The 22,965-nt window shown below is 42.0% G+C and overlaps 1 protein-coding gene across 1 annotated transcript; it reads left to right on the top strand.

The window, feature by feature from the left end:
- The first annotated feature begins 1,005 nt into the window (after positions 1-1,005).
- LOC121299504 (protein Wnt-2b-A-like) lies at positions 1,006-16,191 on the top strand. The gene is made up of 5 exons (XM_041227255.1): positions 1,006-2,494; positions 10,311-10,531; positions 13,170-13,447; positions 13,780-14,044; positions 14,671-16,191. The coding sequence occupies exons 1-5, from the start codon at positions 2,298-2,300 to the stop codon at positions 14,898-14,900; spliced, it is 1,191 nt and encodes a 396-aa protein (XP_041083189.1). The 5' UTR covers positions 1,006-2,297; the 3' UTR covers positions 14,901-16,191.
- Positions 16,192-22,965: the final 6,774 nt, after the last annotated feature.

Below are 22,965 nucleotides of genomic sequence, written 5' to 3'. Positions count from 1 at the left end.
TTGACGGGTTATACAGAAGCTCCATTACAGCGCCTTACTATATATATATATATATATATATATATATATATATATATATATATATATATATATATACATGAGGACTTCTCAGCTGTGCTGACTGTAGGAATGCGGCGTATGGAAAGAGAATACATACAGTAACGCACAGGAGCCACACTGGCGTTTGGAACGAGATTACGCGCAGTAACGCACAGGAGCCACACTCCGACGCAAAATAATTGGTTCTAAACTTAGAACTGAAAATGATGTTGTTCTTTGATGTTAGATCATTTATTACATTTTTTTTTTCATTTGTGCCACCTGTTGTGCTTACTGACAGAGTAACCCTTACTATAAATATTGCATCGTTTATAAATAGAAACAGCTTTATGTGAATCGGGTAGCTGCTTATTATAGACCCCATACCTGTATGGAATGTACAGATGTATATGGTAAGTCTGGAAGGCGGTATGATACAGACACAGCATAGGTATGCAAAATGGTATGCAATAATTAGTTAGGTGTCACTGAGAGGGGTTTGCAAATATACAGTACATCAAAATCAAAATGAAAAAATATACCGACTCCGTGTTTAATTCCTTATGCAATGATTTTCCATCTACCCTCAATCTGTTCATTAGTTTAACATGCATGGCGTTTTATACATAATCTATTATTGAGGCAAAACATGTGCTATTAATATTCTATATTATCTTGATTAAGATAAATAGCATAAAGCATACATATTTGTAAATCTGATAATATCGTTTAAATTTAATAATTATTATATAGGTTTTCTTTTTAAATGTGGTTAATTAAGCGTGTTTATTACAAATGATTCAAAATGCAATGTTTTTTTTTTTTAAAGAATGCCTACCTAGGCATTGGTAACAGGTAGGATAATAAAATCGACAATTCATTGCATTTCAATTCATCGTATTGGTTACGTTTTTGGTCTCATGAAGTCAGATTTAATTGTTTAAATCACCGGTGTGACATACAGATCAAGAATATAATTCAATAGGTATTTTACATCGTCTTTTGTTGGTTGTGTGACCCATATAGTTTTATGACGTCAGTCAAAGTAAGAACTTATTTTTGTTCTGTTAAACGATGTGGGTATAGTTGGTATATCGTAGTGATTTAATGCATTGAAATAAAGGTTATAAGTGCATAAATGTTTTACAAAGCAACAATAAAGCCACAACATATATGATTCCATTTCTACACAGTGTACATACAGCCTTATATACACGTTTCTCATGGTATGAGCAGAGCAAAGTGAAGCACAGTGAAAACAAAGCAAAGAATAGCGAGGTATGATAAAGCACACTGATGATCATGGCACACCGGGGTACACCAGGATAAATGCATCTAAAACTGCAAAAAAAAAAAAAAAAAAAAAAAAAAAAAAAACATACCTTGGTAAACTTTTATGAGGACAATAGCCTAGCAATCCTCAATGCAGCTTCTGTTTTATTTATTTTGGTATTTGTGTATTTATTTATTGTGAATACTAAACACTGTGAATGCCGTCTACAGTATTTTTAAATTCATATCCTAAATGAATCGCACGATGTGCAGGCACACTAAGAACCCGTGCTGTTCTAGAGCGCGTTGAATTTCTGTATGGGCGCGGGCGGGCGTTGGGACCCAGTGGTGGCGGCGGCACGTCAGCTCTGTTATACCTCTCGAAAGATGCATTTTTGGTCATCAAGCTATTGCATATCATTTAACAGCTGCAGGTGAGGTGGGCAGCTCGCGGTGCCCTTCTTTGTTAGACCGACAACTTCTGCGAGTTCCAATGTGGAGCACGAGGAGGAGTGGCAAGCGCATCTCACACCAAGACATCTCTCCCTCCGCGTCCACTCTGCTCAGCGAAACAACAGAGGCAAAGGAGCAGTCAACGTTTTTTGTCCAGTTTCTCGAGAAGCGCGTTTCAGTTTATCTGACACGCAGCAAGACCTTCTTGAGAGTGAAATGCTACAGACGCTTCTTGTATAAGGAAGGACATTTCTACAGCTCAAGGAGCAGGACTGTTTAATCACTTGGATCGGTGGAGCTCTCTGTTGCGTGCGGACCACAGATAAATCCCATCGTGTTTGGATTATACATTAATTTAAAAATAAGAAACCAGGTTTTTATCCAATAACATTTTACTACGGTAAAATAAAAGCGACTCGGGAGAACAGCTTGTAGTTTAGCGGCTGTTACAGAGAGCGCATTTGGGCGTTTTGAACGCTTTCTCTTCGCATTACGCAGCCTGCATTCGTCTTGCTGGAGATCTTTGATGCAAGATGTTTGGTTTGAGTAGAGTTCAGGGGTCTTCACGGATCCTCGGCAAGCCGGCGCTGGCCCCCGGGGGCTCGGGATTAAAGCAGCTCAATAAGAAAGGGGCATCTTCCTCGGATGGGTCCAATGCCACCTCCCGGCTATATTTCGCTTTTATTTTACTTCTCCTGACGCTAACGCCCATGGCGGACTCGTCTTGGTGGTAAGTCCTTCACTCAAACATTCACTCACACACACTCACACTCACACTCACACACACGCACACACACACACACATACACACACACACAAACGCACACACACTCACACAAACACTAACACACACTCACACACACACACACACACCCTCACACACACACACACACTCACACACACACACACACACACTCACACACACACACACACACACACACACACACACACACACACACACACACTCACACACACACACACACACACACACACACACACACTCACACACTCACACTCTCGCACACACTCACACACTCACACACACAAACACTAACACACACTCAAACACTCACACACACTTACACTCACACAGCTTTCAATCTTCTTTCGTGTTTTTTTCAGAGAAAGGAAAGGATTGTTTTAACTACGATGCTAGCTGTTTTTGATGAGATTAAAGCTATCCTGTCTCTTTGAAATCCCTCGACAGGGGGGTCGTGTTTAATTAAAATATCAAGGGGAGTTTGAACCTTAAACCGAATCTTTTCTTTTCCATTTTCTTTCTTTGCTTCTTTTTACATCCTGGAATGCGCTCAGATGTTATTTAAACTATTTTATTTGGGGGGGGGGGGGGGGGGGGGGGGGGGGGGGGGGGGGCACTTTTACCGGATCTGGGGGGGGGGGGGGGGGGGGGGGGGGGGGGGGGGGAAACATAATTAAACGAAGAATGTTGAAGGACCATCCATTTGCTTTCTCGATTGTTTTTTAATACGATTTATTATTATTTACTTATTTTCACTAACTTGTATTCAATCTTATTTATTTATTTATTCTTACTCAGTGTTATTTAGCAAAGTTCGATCATTTCTGATTTATTAATGGGTTGGTTTGACTATTGTCCTTTTTTTTTTTAGAGATCTGTGCAGATGATCGGCATCACATCTGTGAAACAGCGTATTTCCGAATCAATGTGTTGCTTGTTTTCTCCTATTGAAGGCGGCTGTTACATTTCAGCCATTCTAAAGCAATGCGTGCTTGTTCAAATGTAATTGCTTTTGAAAAGCAAATGATTTACTATTGAATCCAAATGTAAATTAATACATAACTCAACCTCCTAACACAAACACAAGCACGTAAAAACCGCCACTGTGAGTAAATATTCAACGTAGCCTGCATTTATACTTAATAAAAATGAAATATTTTACACAATTATTATTTGTGTTGCACACAGACTATAACACGTAGAGAGTTTAAAGTGTGTTTGAAGTCTAAAGGCACGGGTTCGTGTAGCTAACACCTGTTCTTAATTGCGTTGTTGGTTGTGATAATGTAAAAATGGGATGTTTCTGAGTTCATTTGTACAATTATGTAACAGCGACTCGGTTTCTAGGCTATACTGCGTACACAGTAAATTGCTAGTGCTATACATTTCATTTTGATTTCACCTGTATCTAGTGGGGTTTTTTTTTTTAGATCTGATTTATTGTCTGATTAAATATTTCTAACGACTGATCTTTCAGCTGATGTCTATATTTGTAAAATAAAATATAATAAAATAAACCAAAAACATAATATTATTATATAATATTATTCAATTAATAATAATAATAATAAAATAATAATAATAATAATAATAATAATATCTTCAACTAACGAATCATATTAAACAAACTGCCAATTTTGCGACTGTAACCCAAATATTGAAAGCATTTATTCTAAATATTTATAAAAGAATCAGTTTACTCACGGATATGAATGATGTGCCAAACGTTGTGATTAATACAGTGTATTGTAACTTGTTTGGAGCCGGCTTAACTGCACAGTGTGTAATGAGGCTGAAGCGATATGAAGCTCAAACAGTGAAGCGGACAAACGCTGTTCACCACAATTTATTTTGATGCCTGAAACAAATGACTCTTCTAATCCCTATTCTTTTTGCAAATGCCGAATCAATTAAATGAGATGCATGCAGTAGCCTTAAAACATACCTGGAAGACCGATGCAGAACTGTCAGTTCCATGTGTTATGATAAATACACAGTTAGACGACATGTCTACTAGTATGCGTGTGGACAGTGTATGTTTCGTGCTGTCAATGTTTGGTACAGACATGTATATCATTAATAGAGCGCACTTTTCCATAACTACAGAAAAGCCTAAGAATAAGGCGGGGTTTATTTTCTGAAGTGCAGTGTGCTTTCAGAGAATTCGATGATAGAGTCCGTTTATAGAATATACCCGCACATTCTTACATTACCGGATATTATACAATGGTGAATATGATAAAGGGTCTGCTTTATTCACGTCTTTACATCAAATTGCACCGTTTTTGTGCATGCTATATATACACACACACACACATACACACACACACACACACACACACACACATATACACACAATCACCACTTTCAGGACGTTTCGGACAAAAACCCATCTTGGGTTAGATGTTGCTGTGTTGCTTCTTGCTGTGTAGATATAAACCCGCTGCTGGATTTATACAGCACCCCCCACCCTCCAAACCCGTTAAGAGATCTCTGCTGTTTTTTGAAGGAGGGACAGATCTGATTTCTTCACTCAGACCTTTGCTTCCTAAATATCTTGGCATTTCTGCGTAAATGACTGTCCCTTTAGAAATAGGCAACATGCTGTAATGGTTTAATGGTAAGGGTTGCAGGCACCATGGTGTTTAGGGTCAGTTTGTGCTGCTGCTGTCCTTGTGGCAGTTACCTGCAGACCGAAGCGACTCGGCGGTTTTGAGTTCTATATGCAAATTAGCCATGTGCTTTTGCGCACGCTCTGTGCTGTGTAAGAAGGCGCATCAATCATGAAGTGATTCCTTTTTGAAGGGTGTCGTGTGCACGGATTCATTATAAACGCGATGCACCGTTTAATCCCTCATATTAGGAGTAGTGTTTATTATTATTATTATTATTATTATTATTATTATTATTATTATTATTATTATTATTATTATTAATATCTCAGTAATAATTATTGAGAAGGCCTCACTCATCAATGAAGACCTTTGTTTTATTTTCCTTCTTCAAACTGTACAGCAATTAAAAGCACTGAGCGCATGCTGTACACGTGTCGCCATTCTGTGGTTAGAATATTATTTATTTTAAACTCTCTGGTCTCCGCAGTCCACTGATTCACCGCACACGTGTTTCCTGGGATGTGGTGCTTGGAATATAAACAGCTGCATGGCTTCTGTACTCAACAGCCAGCAAACAGACCACAGAGTCTTCCTGTTCTTAGGGCGACCTTCCTCCAATGGTCTGACTGCAATCAGATAATGTGACCAACCACGCAGGAAGTGATTAGGTACAAGGAAGTAGAAATTAGACGTTTAGTTAATTAATGTAAAAAAAAAAGATAAGGAAATAATAATAATAATAAATAATAATAATAATAATAATAATAATAATAATAATAATTTGTGGTGGTGAAAAGCATAATATTAGAAAGTTTACATGTAAGATGGCGTTTTGAAAAGATTCATAGGTATTGGATACAGCAAGTCAAATATATGTTACTCTATAAGTGATAGACAGTGGAAGGGATGTATGATTACAATTAAGTGAATCTGATAGGACAACCCATGTTCTTTTAGTAACACTGTCTATTCTGTCATTGAGTGTTTTGCAGTTATAGTGAAAGGGGTATACTTATAATGCTGAAGTAGTGAGCTATTTTCAAAAGTTGTAATCCACAATAATATTTACTTTGGAGAACCTTAAACTATAAATAGAGCTTGGGTCAGCGAGGGCAATCGCTCAGCGTCCAGTACTAGTGTTGCAAAGGGGAAAGAAAAATCAAATGCCCCATTCATTACTACCGCCATCCATCTTCTCAGAGCACTTCCCAAATTAACCTTTAGCCAACATAACATAAGACTAAGTGCTAGAAAATTGGTCTAACCTGATGTAAACAGTGGAGGAGTGTTTTGCTAAAGCCTCTGGTGTACCGGGGTTATGAAAATCAAACGTGTAACAGTGTCTCCAGTGCACTCCTGTCAGCAAAGTTCGATTTCAATGATTAAAAACGATGCCAGTGTTTAGTGCCGCCGTTTAAATCACTTGCATCGACCTCGACCTGGAAAACAATACTGAATCTGAGTTAGGATTGCGGACCGGCAGAACCCTCCAGCTCCCACCAACGAGGAGGTAACCCTCAGGACCAACGCAGAGCAAGCAGCATGCAGGTTGTGAATTCATTCATGTTTGTCTTGTGTGTCGTGTCCGGTTGTGGATTGTAGACTAGATTGAACTTGTCCCAGTTTAATACTGGAACGAGACGAGATTGAGTTTTGCAGACTGCTTTCCTGCAGATGAAGCGCTAGACTATTGTTTTGTAGTGTTGACTAGGTGGCTGTTTTTTTTTTTTCCCCCCAGCAGGCCTTAGTGTTCATACTTTGCCTCTGCTGTATTGAAAGTAAACACCTTGTAAATAGCCCAGACATTTACAGCATGTTATTGCAAATCTCTCTACTATCAACAGGGATTTATATCGGCTGTAAAACTCCTTGAGCTTGCTCCACAGATGTGCGATGGCGTCCTGCTGAGATCTGGTTATTTTGGAGGGTTTTTAAGGTCCTGAAACCGTGCAGTGACGTTCCCTGGAGTCTTGGGCTTTAGGGATTCTCTTGGGGATTGTACAGTGAACCACTGTAACAGTCAGTGTTGCCATCAATTACACAGCTAACTAGTGGTGATTTTAATACATTTCAAAACATTTACGTGCCTCTGATCAGCATGATAACATTCTGGCAGCAGGCCAATTTTTTTAAATCTCATTTTTCTGTAGTTTAGTTTCCCCAAGTATATGGAACAGAATTTCAGTTGTTACAATGCATCATCAATCATATATATATATATATATATATATATATATATATATATATGTGTATGTATATATATATATATATATATATATATATATATATATATATGTATATATATATATATATATATATATATATATATCTTTATTCTTTATTAGAGCCATATATTAAAACCCAAAACGTAGTTTAATTTCTATAATGTACAGCTATGGTCCTTACACAGGAGAATAAAGGGATTTTAATGTTGATGTTAACATGGATTAACAGTGAATGAAGCGAGTGAGTTATCACACTGTAAAATATCGAGGGAGAACCGTAGGGCATTGAAAAGATTATCCAAGACCAAACTGTCTGGGGAAAATAATGTATTTATAACTTGCAATCGCTTGTTTTAAACTGCCTGTGATTTGTAAAAAAAAATCATCAAATACTTGCAAAACATGGTTTCTGAAAAAAAAATATAGTTGTTTAAACATTTTATGAAAAAGTTGCTTATTTTGTGTGATAAAAGTAGCAGGTCTTTTGATTCAAAAAGTGGGACCTCAGAAACGCTTTACAATTAAAGCAGCTGAGAGACGATCGCTTGTATTTAATGAATAACATTTCCTTTGAAGAATAACATTAAACCCCAGAACTCAGTATGGGTTTCCCCCGAGCTAGCATTGCCTTTTTATAACACACCCTGTAAAATAACAAAACATTTTCTTTCACCTGCCTGCACAGTTTTTAAAGGTTCAGCTTCTTTCTGTACAGCTTAATAAAACTCAATGGAAAGCAGCAGCGGGCCATGCTTACAGTTGTAAATCTGCTGCCCTCATTACCAGAAGCAGGGGCTGTAGAGACACGCGGGTGCAATAAGAACTGGGAGTAGAGCCCTCGGAAAGACAGTGACCTCCATTTAGAATTGGGGTTCACAAAAAAAAGAGGGGTCACCAAAAAGGAACAGGGACGTAGAAATGATCCCAGTGCTCCAGACCTGCTGTAGGGAACGGCTACACTAACTGCTGCAGAAAGAAATAATTTTTTGAATTTTTTCAAAGAGTTTACTCCAGTCAAGTCCTCTGAAGGTGTTTTTTCTTCATTTTGTAACAAGATTTTTTATTTTTTTTTGGTTCTTTTTGAAGAAACCGGAAATCATTAAAGAACAGAGGAAAACGCTTTGAAAATATGGCCCTTCCTTTTTCACATTTTATCCAAAGAAATATTTATCAAAAAATGAGTCACGGTGCATTGGATCGTATTTGGACACACGAGTTACATCGTGTTGCCTCCTAGTTTTAAAAAAAAAAGTTTGGTAGTTTAACAGAGGCTTAAGGTTAAGGATTGCAGATGGTGGCCTTATACTGAATACAGGGGTGACCTTAACACTGAAGGTAACCTTGCTGAGCTGTAAACTGAAGGAAATCTGGGCTGTAAATATACTGTCAAATAAACGCAACAACGATTCCTACACGTTTGCATTCAAGTGTGTTTCTTAATTGCAATATATTAAAAATGACTGCATTGGTCATTTCATCACATCACACACAAACGTACGTGTTGGATTTGTCTTCAGTGAAGCCTCTCCTGTCTGCTTTACAGTTATTAACTGAAGAGAGAAGTGTGCAACTGTATATAGTGCAGCTCCCTGCAATAACACACAAGGATTTGTTAAAGGGGGTGAGAAAGGCCTGTCTCTGTACGTCCCCTGGATGTCAAAACTGTTGTGAATTCTGTCTTTCTGAGCAAGCGGGAGAGCGGTGTTTGAAAAGAGCGTGACGGACCGGGCAGGAGGGCGTCTGGCCTTGATAAAGCGGCCACACATTTACCTCTAGCTGTGGTTACAGTCTCCGTGTTCAGAAGACAGGAGTAGATGTCCTCACTTCCTTCTGCTCTGTGTGTGTCTTTCCCTCCTGGGCTTGGCTCACTGCTGTGCTGAGTGAATTTCAAAGCACTCTGTGCAACAGCTCTCCGATCCTGCTTAAACCCTGGCTTTATTTGACCTAAACGTACAAGAGGCCTGACTCTCCTGGGTATCACGATCAAAGAGCTGCCCGGTGCCCACATCCCCAAACCCCCCCCCACCTCCGGGGGGCTTAAGCCTTTAATTGCCGCTCCAGTCTTCAGCTTATGCATCAAACACATACATGTGTTTCCTATCTATGGAAGTGGACAATTTCCAAAGTTTCATTCAGGATTCTGAAGTTGTTTCTAATCCCACGCAAATAAACGGTCACGGCAACTACTGTGCAGGAACTGAAAACTCAAAAGCGTGGTAGATAGGAAGCTCGATATCACAGCTTTGGAGGGGTGATAGTGTGATCTAACTAGTGCAGTGGACAGTGTTGTGTGGTGCCCTGGCGTTACCAGTTCTGTCCCCTGTCCGTGAGATGAGGTTAATAGCACCACAAATGCAAGTGTGCAGATGAGCTATTTTGCATAGTGGTTAGGGAGCTATCTTGCAGTGTGCACGGTCGCTGGTTCAAGTCCTGCATCCATCCTTTTACACTAGTTTGCATAACTATCTCCTGATGCAGCTAGTTACCCAGTAACACATGCGCTCATTGCGTGCTGCTATATTACTATATTACTATGCATGTTTTCAATTTGTATTTGAAGGCATTTGTAAAGAGTCATTGCTTTTGAACAATAAAACTTCTCAATGCATCAGTCTGATTGTTACCTGCCCCCCCTCCACACGCACACACGTGACATCACCTTTCAGTCAAATATAGACTGACCCATCACTTACCCCTCTTTTAGTTCAATTGATTTCCATCCCTCCTCCTCCCCCATCTTCCATCTTTCTTCAATTACCCCTAGTTAACCACGGGGGGTCTCTTCCAAATGGTCAGGTGATGGATCCTCAAAACAAGAGGGTTTCAGAGCAAGTGCTTCCTCGTGAACTATTGCAGTTCTGTGCAGGCAGGTTGGTGAGGGAGCGGTCGGGAGATGGAGAGGCTCCACATGCCCTCGTAATCTGAAGTCTGCTTGTGATCCTGCAGGTATATCGGAGCTCTGGGAGCGCGGGTGATCTGTGATAACATCCCGGGGCTGGTGAACAAGCAGAGGCAGCTGTGCCAGAAGCACCCAGACATCATGCAGTCGATCGGGGAGGGGGCGAAGGAGTGGATCCGCGAGTGTCAGCACCAGTTCCGCCATCACCGCTGGAACTGCAGCACCCTGGAGCGAGACCACACCGTGTTCGGCAGGGTCATGCTGCGCAGTGAGTGTCCTTGTTGTAAACTGAACCAGACAGAGCCAGGTCAGGATGAACAAATGTCGAGCACACTTAGTTACCACCTGGAGAACTCGCTATACAGCTCGGGCCACAAGTTTAGCATCGCCTAGAATTTTAGGGTTGAGACATCATTTGAAAAATACGATATGAACATAATTTAGATCTTTTATTTAACATCATGCAATTGAAAGAAACTGCAAAATGATATCACAAAAGTCTACTGGAAGTAGGACAGTATTTCATGTTAGATTTCAAAACGTCAATTTTGGACCTATATTTTGTGCACCACCCCCCAAAAATAAATATGCACCCAAAAGTGCAGGCTCTTTTGTTTTGAGTGTTCCTGAGGTTGCAAGAGAATAGGATTACAGTCCAACCCCATCCAGCTGCCCTGCTCACTGGAATGTGTTTACAGCAGATTAAGAAACGTCAGCACACATCCATACGATCTTGAGACCATGAGGGGAGCCCTCCACCAGGATTACATCAAAGAGCATTCCTTACCAGACAGTCCGTGAAATAACACAGCAGATAAAAAGAACCGTTACAGTTCATTTAAGCCGTGATGAAACCGAACCTGCGAGGTCTGAATCACTGACAGCTCTGTGCACACCATCATAAACTGGCTTTCAACAAAATAAAGGCCGTGCCCTTTGTTATTCCTCCCCGCAGTATTCCTTTCACTCAGTTAGGAGAGGCTTCTGAGGGGAAAAGGCTTTGTGAAAATAGTCATTAAGACAGGCGAGGTAGCGCTAGTCCGAGAGGAAGTCAGGTTTAACAGCGATAGTGAAGCAGCTAACTGTTTATGGATGGAGGCATAATTGTTTAACTGGAACACAGCTGGAATAAATACTCAGTCAGGAATAGCCAGAGGTGCCCCGTCAGGTTTAAAACAACAACTTACAGCCCATCCTTTTAATAGCGCTTCAGTGCTTTATCCCTCTCTTATCTCTGCTGTTTATTTCACTATAAACAACACAAAGCTATCCTCTCTGGTTTCTTGTGCGCCTGCAGGGGAATTCACACACAGGCTGTCTGTGAATGTGGGAGTCTGAGGTGCAGCCTGCTTTTAATGCTGACATGTGAGTGGCCCAAGCTCGACAGAGCAGAGCTGTCACACACTTCTGGATTGCTAGACTAGCAGTCAGTTTAGTTATTAGCGAAAGCAAAACCTGACTTTCACAATCAAGCATCCTTCACAGGAGTAATTCTTGAGTCACTGGTTTGGTTTTTGAAGAAGCAGGTGCAAAGGCTAAAGGAAATGTTCCTGGGACGAATGCATCAATTGTGGCTATTTAAAACGAGTTAGTAAAAAATTCGTGTTTATAGAGCTTTTAAAACCATCTCACTGACAAGTGACAGAATCCACACCGGCAGTGCATCACACAACACAGCCCGTCACACACTCTCTCCCCCCACCTTTAACCTCAGCGATCGGCTGCAGACTGTCCATGAGATGATGCCTCTTACACGAAGAACACGTTACCTGCCACATGTGATGTTTTTTTAAGGCAGAAAAACTGTTTTTAATACCGTTGTGGTTTAAAACATGGGTCAAGACTTCAAAAACCCAGAAAAACATTAGCGCAGGAAGGGCAGATTAAAAAAACGAACAACAAAATGTAGCTGGCTGGATGTTACCTCTGCCGTGGTGATATATCATATAGTAATCAGATATGTAAATATTTGGAAAGCAGCTCTGGCACAGACACAAGCTTTGATTCCTTGAATTATAACCGGCATTACCCTTGTGTTTATCAAAGCCTCAGAAATACGAAGGCAAAAAGAGGCCTGAAAACCTCTCGATCGAGATCTCGGCCTTAAAAAAACAAAGTCTACCTTTGCTGAGCGATCCGTTGCCTGCGTGTATTAAAGGCTGTGTCTTGAATTTTTGTCTTGCATGCTTGTTTAAAGATAAAGCCCAGAACACAGTATCCTCCTACCTGTTGTCTCCGAGCGCGCTTGCGACTGAAAGAAAGCATGGTTTGTGTAAGAGGGCACAGTGTGGGGGAGCTTCACCCCAAGGACACTTTTTGGCTGTTTTGCAGCAAAAAAAGGAATACGATCGTTTTATAAAATCAGTCGGAATTAACTTGCTGTGGCATTATCCTTCAAACGTCTTTGACTATGTGAAACTGAGAGAAAGTCAATCAGACAAGCATGTCGCTCTATTCCTTCTTCAGTGTACTAAGAGCTGTACAGACGGGTGTTTCTTTATTTCGCTTGGGAAGGGGTAGCCAAAGTCCTTTCTCTAAGTTCAGTAAGAGAGAAAGAAATAGAAAAAGAGAGAGCATGAGATTAGGCTTTTAAAAAGTACGATCCTGTCTTATACCACCAACGAAGCAGATACCAGACCAATGATACAGCAAATGTTAAAAATCCGATTAGCTATAAAGTCAGCAATCAAAACGTTGTATTTTTAAAGCACTGCCACAGTGCTTGTTCTGTACAATAAACCGCATTGAAGATGAAGCTGTTATTCTGTTCATTTGAAATGGTTATAAGCATCTAGCAGTAAAGTGAGTGAGACTGCAATACGCTTGTGTCATTTGCACTTGTGAAAGGGATGGCTTTCGTGTCTTAAACAGCATTTTTCTGCGCTTCTCTCTCCCCGGCTCGGCAGGCAGTCGGGAGGCAGCGTTTGTGTACGCCATCTCCTCAGCCGGGGTCGTGTACGCAATCACGAGGGCCTGCAGCCAGGGGGAGCTGAAGTCCTGCAGCTGCGACCCCCACAAGCGAGGCCGGGCCCGCGACGACAGGGGGGAATTCGACTGGGGCGGCTGCAGCGACAACGTCAACTACGGCATCAAGTTCGCCAAGGCCTTCGTGGACGCCAAGGAGAAGAAAGTGAAGGACGCGCGCGCTCTCATGAATCTGCACAACAACAGATGTGGGAGGAGTGTAAGTCAAACCGGCATTATTTATTATTTCAAATACAGGCGAAAGAAGGGAATTGGCGGAGGATTCCACGGGCAATGGCTCTGGAGCTCGTTAGGGAAACATTAATGTAGTCATGTCACATGCGAGATACTAGACCTCTGTAATCTGATTTGAGGTCAAGAACAGTTTACTGGTCTGCTGCTTTGAGTGGCTACTCTACAATCTGAAGGGTGAAGCTAAAGAGAATTGCGGTTTTCAATAACAAGAGATTAAGCTTCGCACAGGTATTACTGCAGGTAGGGTCATGTCTTCGTGAAGGGCATAAGTCAGATTGCCTTTGCTGTATTCAACAGGCGGTGAAGCGTTTTATGAAGCTGGAGTGCAAGTGTCATGGAGTCAGCGGGTCTTGTACACTGAGGACTTGCTGGTTGGCTATGTCAGACTTCAGAAAGACAGGAGACTTCCTGCGGAAAAAGTACAATGGGGCCATCCAGGTGACTATGAACCAGGACGGGACCGGCTTTACTGTGGCAAACAAGAACTTCAGGAAGCCCACCAAGAACGACCTGGTGTATTTTGAGAACTCTCCTGATTACTGCCTCATGGACAAAGCAGCAGGTAAATCACAGCGACCCTCTAAAATCTTTGGTAGAAATTTTCTGACCTCGACTGGGTGGGCTAGGGTCATATCTTCTCATCCAAATACAGTGGTCTATTGTAATCATCTAAACAAGGTTTCAGTACCTCTATAAGAACCCTGCTGGTGTTTTCAACCACTTATTCACCCTTTCCTAGCATCACTACGGGGCATACAATAAAAACACAGGATACCAGGTCTCAGAAAATCAGGTCTAGGGTGGTAGTATGAAGATGCATCGCCACCGTCATGGCCCCAGTCGAACAGTGGTGCTTGTTCTTAACCCCACATGTGTTTGCATGCCACTGTAGCCTGATAGAACATATTAAAACAAAGAAGGCCCATGTGGACTCCTTGAGCAATGGCACCACTCTCAGTTTGCAAGTACAGTAAACCCTGGCTGGCTGTTGATTGCCCCACAGTGCAGACTACGGGCACCAGTGTGGGCAGCCACCCCTAAAACGAGTCCCGTAGCTCTGTAGGGAGCGCCACAGATAATGAGCAAACAGGGGGTCCAAGTGGGGTGACTCTCCCAAGCATGGCAGAGCTCCCAAATTTTGTTTTGCGGTCAGCTGCTGACTCACAATGGTGCTCTCTCTGTTTCCAGGGTCGCTGGGAACAGCAGGGAGAGTTTGCAACAAGGCGTCGAGGGGGACGGACGGCTGTGAGGTCATGTGCTGTGGGCGGGGCTATGACACCACCAGGGTGACGCACACCACCAAGTGTGAATGCAAGTTCCAGTGGTGCTGCGCCGTCAAGTGCAAAGACTGCGAGGAGACCGTGGACGTGCACACCTGCAAGGCATCGAAGCGGGCAGAGTGGGTGGACCAGACCTGAGAAAGCTCGTCCGCCCCTTCATCGGGATATCGCTTCAGGCTACGGCATTCTGGGAGTTGTAGTTCCATTGCATGGCTTTTATTTAACTAATGCGGCAAAGCACTAAAAGAGAACTACTTTTCCCAGAAGACATTGTGGATCCTTGCACATGCTCAGTAAATCTCTTATTATCCCTTCTGAATGGGGAACTTGCAATATGTGCTTAAACTGTGAACTGCCCTATTTTTTTGCATTGTGTTTTTCTTTTAAAGTGGGACAGTGCAACTGCTCATAAAAATAATTTTTTTTTATGATACTTTTTTTTTTTACGACTTCAGAACGAGAAAGAACTATATTATTCTTGAAAATATTGGGTACGGCGAATATTTTTATAATGCTTTTATTTATGCTATTTTTTGGAGACCACTGGTGTGGACCGAAAAAGGCTTTTAGTAACAATATGATCTCGTTTTTAATGAATGGCTAGTGCTGAATTAAAAGAATCTGTGTAGAAAACTTCATTGTTATATTTCCAATTTCTGGTCGCAGAACATCATGTACAACACAATTCAAGCTCTTGGGTAGCCTGTCCATCGCTTTGGCGTCTGTTGGATTCTCAGATTAAGAAACCCCAGGTCGGGCTCTGAATAGCAGCTCCTCAAAACCTGAACCTGATACTATTCCAACCCCTCCACTGACTCTCCAAGCTTCAGGCTGCTAGAACCCAACGAGGCCCTCGTGGGGAAGCAAAGCCTCTTGTGACTCCCAATTCCCCCGTTTCTCGTTTGAAGAGCTGCACTAAGGATGTAAAGAAAGAGCAAAACAAAACAAAAAATTAAAAGCAGCTGTTGTGATAACTCTGCAGTGCGTACAGGACTCTCCCAACAGCTCTGTCTGGATCAGAGACCCCAAACCTCGTCCCACAACCTGGGAAGCTGAAGATTAGTTCAGCAAGGGCTTTGTGAACCTAGATTTCTGTGTTACAACTTGCCTGTGGTTGTTGTGTATACTGCTTTTGTTATTTCAAAGAAACTTCATATAAACCTATGATATTGGTCTGTTACTAGAATCTCTGCTGTTTTCTGTTTTTTTTTTAAGAATCGTGGGATTAAGCAATGTCTTCCTGTCCAGGCGTGGGTTAAATCTCTTTGGGGTATTCTTCCAGTGCAAGAAGGGCCACAGTCATGGCAGAAATAATGTACAATGTCTTTCCCAGGCGGGTTGCTCTCTTTCTGTTTCTGCAGACTCAGTCCTATGGAGAATGCAGCGTGTAATGTGGTTTGACATCATCGCCCCCCCTTAGGAAGTTATATCATTATTTCTTTACACTCTAGAAATAATTCCAAGACAACAAGGCATATTTTAAAGATGATCTGCCTTTTTTTCAAATAAAAATGCATACCTTTCTTTTCGCATTGAAATTTCACTTTGGGGAAACATCTACAATGGCTGCTGTTTAATTCAAAAGCCAAAAACTGCTTCGCTCATTCAACTGTGGTCTGATAATACTTTAGCAAAAGCTATTGAGGCTAGCAGAATCCCGGGGCATGTGGAGGCTGTTTCTCAAATCTTGAATGGATTGATTTTAAAGTTTGAGGTGCCGGGACGTTCTAGCGGGTATCTCATGTCTGTCAGAAGCCCGCTAGAGCTGGGAGCCGATTGGCTGATGGTACTCAATCGTTTTCTAATACATACTAGAGACCTCATTATGAAATTATTATGAAAAAAGCATTATTTATCAGAATCTAGAGGTATATGGAGGCAGGCCATCCTATATTATGTTATTACACATAGGTAGAGAACTGAATTTCTTTTATCATTACCCCCTGCAAAAAGGTACAAAATAATGACACAATATAACAGGCAGTAAGAGCATGATTTTGTAGTTTGGAAAATAACACAGTGAGTTTTTGTTTTTTTTCTAACTGTTACAAATAAACAGCAGCTCTGTAAATCTTCAAAAAAATCATTTTAAATGTGTTTTAAATAGAAAGCACGATTCCTCTCGTCATACTCCCATTGCTATCGTCTCTACGTGATGTTTCGGGCGTTGCACAACCCCCTGCCTTCCCGCTGGCTGAGAAAAAATAAAATTGGAATTTCTTCAAGCTTTTCAGACCTGTGATGTGTGAGCCCAGTTCAGGTCTGCCCAGTGAACCCTTTGTGCTGCGCTGCAGTGTTGAAAATTGGAAATACCCACTGTTTGACTCATTTTGGCACGACAAGCAGAACGGCACTAATCATGATTTCTTAAATCTGTCTCACAGTCCCTGCTGCAATGACCGTCTCTGCAGGATATCCGTGCAAAGTGACATAAGCACTTGCTAATGGGGTAGCCCACTGTGCTATGAATTCTCTTCAGCGCAATCTGTGTGCTAAGAAGTTTGGCCATGTCTCCTGCAAAGGATTGTTCATCTTCCAGCACTCCTAAAAAACCTATTGATTGCACATGTGCAACTATTCTGAGAGCGTGACTCATATCGCCTCTCCAGCACAATGGACCTGGTCTTGGCTGTCTCCACTGCAGATACTGAAGAGATAGTGGCACTGTGGTAATAATGGAACAACCCGCTCAACAAAGCGTTATTTGAAATATTTCATGAGCGGGAGAATGGGTGGATAAAAAAACAAAAAAAATCTTTTACAAAAAATGAAAATATATTTCTTTTTAAATCTATTCCTTTGAAGTCTATATGAGTTAATAACATATACTGCAACCTCAGAAATATAAGGAGGGGTGGGAAGATCCTAACAGAATTTTTGTTTTAAAAATCAACCAAACCAGGATTGATATAATTACAGAGCTCCGCTGTGTCACCGTGACTTACATCATAGAAGGATCAGCAATCTTACACAGTGAATAAAAAACGACAATGCATCGCTGAAGCTCGCACCCTGCGACTGCTGGGCTGGAAGCTCCTCAGTTTCCAAGCTCACTCTCTGCAGAACATTTTACCTGGAATCGTTAAAAGGGCTTTTTTCTCTGGACGTGCTTCTCTCCCTTGACTTCGTTTTCGGCATCACTGTATACATGTAACACGCCAGCTGAAAAATATTCTGGACGTAAAATCAATCCAGTGTTTTCAAATTAAAACACACTGTTTTCTCCGTCTTTATGAACTATGACAATACCTAATGGACATCTACCGAGCTCACTAAATTCACTACCTTTGATTGAGACTCAGGCCTCCAGAGTTAATACAGATGAAAGGCAGTGAATTAGCCCCCCCAAAGCACACACTGGGCCTCCTTGTCTAATATAATTGGAACTGTCTGTCACCGTGACGGTGTATTCCCTGCGTGGGAGGGCTAGCAGGGAGGATTTAATTAAAGTAGCTGCCTCTCTCTCACCTCCCAGAGACAGGGCCCTGTCAGTGGACTCTTGAATGAGTATTTATGGGGGGGTCGACTTGGAATCGCATTCAGTTAATAGTTGATGCGGTTAACATTTGGGCGTGGTGTTGTGTTTCGGTCCTCACGTCCCGGTGAATTGCTGGAACTCTGAAGTCGAAAGCACCTCTGTGACTTCAATGAAGCTCTCACTGTTTTTTGACATACATTTGCTGGTAACACTTTACATTGAGTGTAATTCCTGTGTATTTCCATAGCAGTTACTTAGTAAATACATGTGTACACATCATTACAATGCTATTAAGTATAGTTATATATTTAACATGTATATATTTCTGCATGGAATATGTAAGTACACAATTGTATCAGAAAAGGGTCAGGGTTAGGATTAGGGCTATATCATGCAAAAGCAATGACACATTAAATACATTGTAACTATGTGTAATGACATTGTAAGTACACGTGTATTTGCTAAGTAACTACTATGTAAATACACAGTAATTAGAGACACAGTGTAAAGAGCTATCCAGAAATGTCTCTCTCAGATGTGGGTGCTGTTGACACATACTGTTTATTTTTAAAGGGATAAACTGTAGTTATCCTTGTTGCATTGCTCCCAGAGTCATTCACACTGTTGAAAATGTCTTCCGGGGATAATCCAGTTTGTCTTCGTACTAACAAAACTCCAGTGTTGCAAAGCATAGCGCATAGAAAGTCTTTATCATAAGATGTTTTTATTTCCTTTCTGAAAAAAAGGGGGTTTAGCTATCAGCTAGTGACTGCCCTGTGGTTGCTATGGCATCAGAAGGTGGGGGTGGCATGTGAACCAGGTATTTAGGAATTCTCTCAGTCGAAAGGGTTGGCTGGAGCAGGTGGGCAGGTTCTGGTGTTGAAGTTCATCCAGCAGCCTGAGTATCGTGTTACAAAGAGCCCCAGCAGGCTTGCTCATTAGCAACAAGATTTAATCTCCAAGCAGGAAAGAGCAGCCCGGCCCATTTGTCTTCATTACCTCCTCGTCTGCCAGCAATGTTCCAGCTCATGGAAGCCTGAACAAGAACCAAAACACTGGAAGAAAACAGCCCGCCCCCAGAGGCCTCTGGGATAGGGTTCCGTCACCGCATTGGCCTAACAAGTGTGAAGAGAGAGAATCTTAAACTGTCACACCATAGCCCCGGGGACCAGTCTGTGAGCTGAAATGCCAGCACAGAACCCTCGATGAATGAGCAGAGACCCTACACAGCGCACACAGTCATTTATCTTTGTTAAACACAGCTCTGTCAGGAAGCATTTCCTCCAAGCCTGTGTGCTTTGGATGGTTTAATCCGCTGGTCTCACCCTTACACCGCACGCACATTTGGTTAAAAACTTCAGTTGTTTCTAACTGTACTAATAGCTACAGAAGGAAGGGTTTTGTTTTTTTTCTGTGGGAATGTGGTTTGCTCAATTTTCCAGCAAGTGTGTTTGCCAAGTGAGTAATGTTTTACAGGTTTCCGAAATTTCATTCTCTTGCGTTGAACAATTCCACAGCCTTCGACGCATAATCAGTCCATATTTAAGGCAGTTTACATTAGATACCGTAGCGATCTGACAGACACCAAGACTTCGCCGTTTCGGTTTACCATCCATTACAGGGGGCTCAGACGTGTCGCTTTGAAAGAAACACATGCTCTATTTACTGAATGTTATAACGTGATCTCTGGCACTACACTAGGTTAAAGAAAACAGTTTGCAAGTGAGGCGTCTGTTTGTAATAATAAAAACATGTTTGCTACACGTGTGTTTCTTTACAAGCTCCACGTCTGAGATGGATGGAATTCTTTTGTCAGCTGCGATTGCTTTCAGGTTCATTTCCAGTGAAGCTGCATGAAGCACACTCGGTTTTATCAGCTAATTACTCAGTTCCAATCTGAATCATAACATTAAAGATGTCTGCACAATTAAAGAACCTGGGGCTACTTTAGATTAGAGAAAATTCTCAGTTTCTATGCCTTATTTTCAGTTCATCTGTTACACTTCCTGGGCAATGTCTTCCGAGTCAATGCAATGTTACTGGATGGAAATAAGGCTCCTATTCCACAGCAGTTTAACCCATGCAAGGTTTTAATGTGCTTGATTAGTCCCAGTGTTCAGGTAACATGCTCAGGTGTGTCTTATTAAACTCATTACAAACCCTGGACTGGATCAACCTGCCATGCAATGGGAGTCTTGCTTCCATCCCTGTGTTTTAGTTTGTAGACCGGAGTGAGGTGCGGAGGCGCGTTTTGTTTTCGGTTTCTGTAAACAAGTCCTTTTCGCTTTGCTTCAAAATATCTTTACCACCTCCCCTCTCAGAAAGAATAAACAAGCCAACCAAAAGCCTTCTGGCTAAGGAGGGAGCGAGCAGGGGAGCTGCAGGTCCGCTTCCTGGGGCAGATTGATTGAGTAGTTGGGACTAATATTTATGTAACCTGCTGGGACCCCTGTGGGAGGCTTTCAGATACGACCACAAGTCCATTAATACGGTCTGTAGTGCGAGCGAGCAGAAGGGGATTACTGCATTAAACCTTTATCGGGTGAGTCAGGCTCGGAGAATGTGGTCCTCTCAGTGATGTCTTGAAGCAGAAAGTGCGGAAAATGGGGAGCGAAGAGCTGAACTTGTCACTTGGAACGTTCAATTTCCAATTCCAATTCTAATTTCCAATTCCTTTTTTAAAATGAATTCCCAAATCAAATTCCAATTATTTCGAAGGAACTGGAATTGATGTTTGAGTAAGAACTGTTGCGATTGTTCAGCTGCTTTCATTTGAAGCCAGTTTAACTGACTCACAAACAAACTTCAATTGAAGGCATGCGTGTTGCTACTGTGAGAATCTCGTTTTAACAGATCTCTGCTAAGTACAATGAAACGGGGATTGGAATTGTGAATTGATAGGCGTGGAGGGAAGAGGTCAACTCAAAGCACAGCACAGACAGCAAAGGGAGATTTAAATGCACCTGACTTGAACACTGTTGGGAGCGGGTTGAATGTGGGAGTTACCTCCACAGCCCGCTTGTCTTCTGGGAATGTTTGCATGCGTTTCCCTGCCTGGCTAACTACGATATCTGCAGGCGCAGTAAGAGGTTTCCTGCCTGCAGCTCCAGCTGTACGTTCTGCTGCTGCTGCTGCGGCAGAGTGAATCGAAGCAGCAATAGGTGGAGTGCGGTGGTCAGATTTTCTAAAGGGAATTAGGAGCAAGGAAACGAGGGATGGGTGCTGAGGACAGGGGAAGCTAGAAAAGAGCTATTGCCAGCGAGTTAAAGCACCAAAAAAAAAAAAAAAAAAAAACGTAAAACAACCTCCAAAGTAAGGTTTAAGATATAAAAATGAAACTGAAGACCATGAATGATACTGTTTATCTTTACAGCTACACATGCATTCAACGAAGGCAGAAGAATTTCCATTTAGGGCACTTTTAGCTTTAAAAAAAAAAAAGTTTTAAAAAGGACTTAAACCTGACAACACCCCCCCACCCCCTCCATTGATCAATAGATGAGGTTTACAAATACATCCTGCTTTAAGAAGCCCCCACAGTCAGAGGCCCTGTTCACAGCACTGCTATTGCCAGCGTTTACTGCTCTTCACAGTGTTACAAGCAGATGTGTATCTGAAGGAGTCCGAGTGTATTTCACAGCTACCGTGAGCGCTGATAGGGTTACCATTAGGGTATACATATAGAAAGCAGCGCTCCTGCCCACCTGCGGAGAATCACTTGGAGAGTGGGGAAAGTGTGCTGCTCTGTGTTCCTTTCCCGAGCGCTCTGCCAGCAGGACTTTCACTCGACGGGCTCTGTTTGTTTTCCTGGGGCCTGCCATGAAGCTGACATTGATTAAAACCAGCTCAGGCGATGATGCATGCGAGAGCCCTTCCATTAATAACCTCACACGAAATGCTGGAAAGAGTTCAACCTTAATAAAGCCCAGTGAATGCTTACCCAAAGGGCCCCCTGTTGTTTGCTAAACGTGCAAATACTTGAGCTCTAAACGTCTCCTAACCATCTCACAGAAGATCCTTGGGATTAGTGGATACCATGCTCGCTACTATTAATACCTTTTGACGATCTGTTAGCTGCGTGCCTGGAAAGAAAGGATACTGGACATTTCCAGATGATGGCCTCATTGATGATTTAGGAGTCTGGGATCCTAATGCAAGCCTGGTTTGATCTGTAATGTAGCCTCCTCTATTGTGTCAAGAGACAGGCTGTGTGAGATTACTTCCCAGCAAAATACAGAAAACATTTTCACTGCAGTGCAGTTTTTCCTTCTCATTCGTGATGTGCCCCAGTTTTCTTTTGGGGGTCCCCCTATTACCCCCAAAACATCCTCACCCGAACCTCAAAAAAAAAATCGTCGATTTGAAGTGACTTTCCAAACTCAGATATGGATCACCCCCCTCCCCAAACAAAAGACCTTCCTGCGCTTGAGAAGGTAAAGAGAACAACAACTAGGCTGATCCCACCATGGCGTTAACGTACAGGAGAGGGAAGAACAGCACACATGGAAACGGCTGAAACAGGTCCAGAGAAACCCAAGCCACTGCTTCAAATTTAACACAGAGATTAGGATGGGAAAGCATCACTGGATGTGGAGCAAAATGTCAGAGCAGGAGGCAGGAAGAGAGACTGTACATTCAAAACAGAACTATTAGATTGAGTCCTATTGAACTGGATCCACTTTGTGAAACAGCCTTGATGTGCTCAACACTTATTTGGTTCTATAA

The sequence above is a fragment of the Polyodon spathula genome, chromosome 25 (assembly GCF_017654505.1).
Source record: "Polyodon spathula isolate WHYD16114869_AA chromosome 25, ASM1765450v1, whole genome shotgun sequence".
Taxonomy (NCBI): domain Eukaryota; kingdom Metazoa; phylum Chordata; class Actinopteri; order Acipenseriformes; family Polyodontidae; genus Polyodon; species Polyodon spathula.
The sequence above is the reverse complement of the archived record's forward strand: the minus strand, read 5'-3'. Positions and strand labels throughout refer to the sequence as shown.